Source organism: Lolium rigidum, chromosome 4 (genome assembly GCF_022539505.1).
Source record: "Lolium rigidum isolate FL_2022 chromosome 4, APGP_CSIRO_Lrig_0.1, whole genome shotgun sequence".
NCBI lineage: Eukaryota > Viridiplantae > Streptophyta > Magnoliopsida > Poales > Poaceae > Lolium > Lolium rigidum.
Window position 1 is genome coordinate 236,427,865 of NC_061511.1, and position 2,681 is coordinate 236,430,545.

The 2,681-nt window shown below is 50.3% G+C and overlaps 1 protein-coding gene across 1 annotated transcript; it reads left to right on the forward strand.

Moving 5' to 3' along the window:
• Positions 1 to 316: 316 nt before the first annotated feature.
• Positions 317 to 2,133, forward strand: LOC124707239 (cytochrome P450 71A1-like). Its single transcript, XM_047238906.1, has 2 exons — positions 317 to 1,234; positions 1,519 to 2,133. The coding sequence occupies exons 1-2, from the start codon at positions 317 to 319 to the stop codon at positions 2,131 to 2,133; spliced, it is 1,533 nt and encodes a 510-aa protein (XP_047094862.1).
• The last annotated feature ends 548 nt before the right edge of the window (positions 2,134 to 2,681 follow it).

A 2,681-nucleotide genomic window follows, 5' to 3' on the forward strand; every position in this document is an offset into this window, starting at 1 on the left:
TTAGATATAGATATCGATATAAATATAGGTAAATAAATATCGAGATATATATCGATATAAGTAGAGGTATAGCTATAAGTATTAGATATAGGTATATAAATATAGATATATATATATAAATATAGGGATATCAATATAGATATAACGACTATGTATGTGTATATATATAGGTATAGGTACAAATATTAGATATAGATACAGATGAAGTCATCTCTATCCCTGCACATTAGCCAACGTACGCCATGCCTTAAAATTCAACTTCAATTCCACAGCGTGTGCTCCTAGGCCATAACGTACACCCACCTCGCTGTTGGTCATGGCTTCTCTTGAGCTCGACTCTACTCTAGTCCTCCTCAGTCTCGTTTTCGTGGTTTCTTGCGTCGCCATCGTTGTTCGAGGCTTCGGACCAGGCCGCAAGGAGAGCGTCCATGCGCTACCACCTTCGCCTCCGGCACTGCCCATCATCGGGAACCTGCACAAGCTCGGCGGCATCCACTTCCACCGTACATTGCAGGCCCTGGCACGGCGCCACGGCCCGCTCTTCCTCCTCCGTGTTGGCTCCGTGCCCCTCGTCGTCGTCTCCTCGGCCTCCATGGCAGAGGTCGTTCTCAAGACGCAGGACCACATCTTCTGCAACCGCCCGCAACAGTACACGGCCCGTGGCTTGCTCTATGGATGCCGAGATATCGCCTTCAGCCCCTATGGAGAGCAATGGCGTCAGATCCGCCGCGTCGCCGTCGTGCACCTCCTCAGCTTGAAGCGAGTCGATTCCTTCCGCGCACTACGGGTGGAGGAGGTCTCGAGATTCGTGCAACGGATCCGTGCCGCCAGTGGCGTGGGGGAGGACAGAGATGGGGTCAACGTGAGCGAGCTCATCATCGGCCTAACCAACAATGTAATCTCGAAAGCAGCGTTCGGGAACAAACTCGGCGGCGTGGAGCCAGCAATGGTTCGCGGCCTGATGAAGGAGCTCACTGATGTGCTCAGTACGTTCGCCGTGAGCGACGTGTTCCCGGGACTAGGGTGGTTGGACTGGGCGAGAGGGCTGGACGCAAGGGTGAAGAGGACGGCGGCTAAGCTCGACATGGTTGTCGAGAGGACGATCGCGGAGCACGAGGAAAACCGAGTAAACGACTCTGAAGCTCGAGACCTCCTGGACGATTTGCTCTCTATCTACAAAGATGGTGATCTCGGGTTTAAGCTGGACCGCACTGATGTCAAGGCACTCATTTTGGTAAGTTTTCAATAACCAAATTTTGGCACTGATCTCGGGTTTTCCTACTGATATCTTGTCGCTCCCTTTTGCTATTTATGACAAACATACAGAATTATTTTTGACAGCTCATGACCGTGCAAGCGCAAAAGAATAAGAAACTTGATCACTGCTATCACCATATTCACCAGTACACTGAGAAATCCGTGAACGCACCATTACAAACAAAAGAATAGGTAGATAGCGTCTACCACTAGTAAGGAGAAACATGTTCACAAAGTTTCGTGTCTTTCTCTGCATTGCAGGATATGTTCGTAGCAGGCACCGACACGATCTACAAGACAATAGAGTGGACAATGGCCGAGCTTATTAAGAATCCAAGAGAATTGGAAAAGGTGCAATCCGAAGTGAGATCACAGGTTGCTGGCAGTGCACAAGCAAGAATAGTCCTTGAGGAGGAACTGGAGAAGATGAGCCTCCTACGGGCAGCCATTAAAGAAGCATTACGGCTGCATCCAGCCTTGCCGCTGCTTGTTCCACGTGAAACAATAGAGGACACCCGTGTAGACGGCTATGATATCCCGGCCAAGACCCAGGTCATGGTCAACACGTGGGCAATGGGGAGGGATAGTGAGTCATGGGAGAATGCCGAGGAGTTCCTGCCGGAGAGGTTCTTAGGACAGGCCATCGGGTACAGCGGCAAGGATACTCGGTTCATACCCTTCGGTGCAGGGAGGAGAGCGTGTCCTGGTCTCGCGTTTGCCACGCGCCTCGTGGAGCTCACCCTGGCCAACATGATTTACCATTTCGACTGGCAGCTCCCAAACGGCCAGGATCTTGAGTCTTTTGAGCTTACAGAGTCTACTGGAGTGTCGCCTGGTCTTAAGTCTACCTTGATCCTCGCCGTAAAACCTTTGTAAGCATGGATCAGTGAGTTCCAGATTTAACTTCAACGCATGACGGTTCTGGTACCAAGGTGGAACCAGTGTACTTTGTATTTGAAGCTCGGCCGCAGAATGTCTTCAAATCAACACTGCTCCTCTTTATCAGTGTGTTCTCAATAGAAATTCAGTACACTTGCAACCTACACCATCATCGGATTGATAAATAACCAATCAGTCAATAACTATTCTTAATTGGAAGATAAAATTGTTGATTTACAAGTTTATAAACTGAAAAATAACCAGTGAGGATTGAGAACCTGACATGGAGCGTGCAGTGAGAAATTTCAGCGTCTCGCCAGTCGCCTCTGTAGTCCCACGGCGCCCATGCAAAGAATCCCCTGCTTGCTCCGGCCTCCTTTCTCCCGCTGCTCCCTAATCGCGTCGTGGCGTTGGCGCCCGGAAGCTGCCACAAATTAGTCCGCCTCGCTGCGCTAGTCACCCTTGCCTGTGCTGGAGCCTCATCGTGGATGTGCAACGGCCGAAGTATCATGGGAGCAAATCTGCTGCTGCGTTTGGGCCTTAGC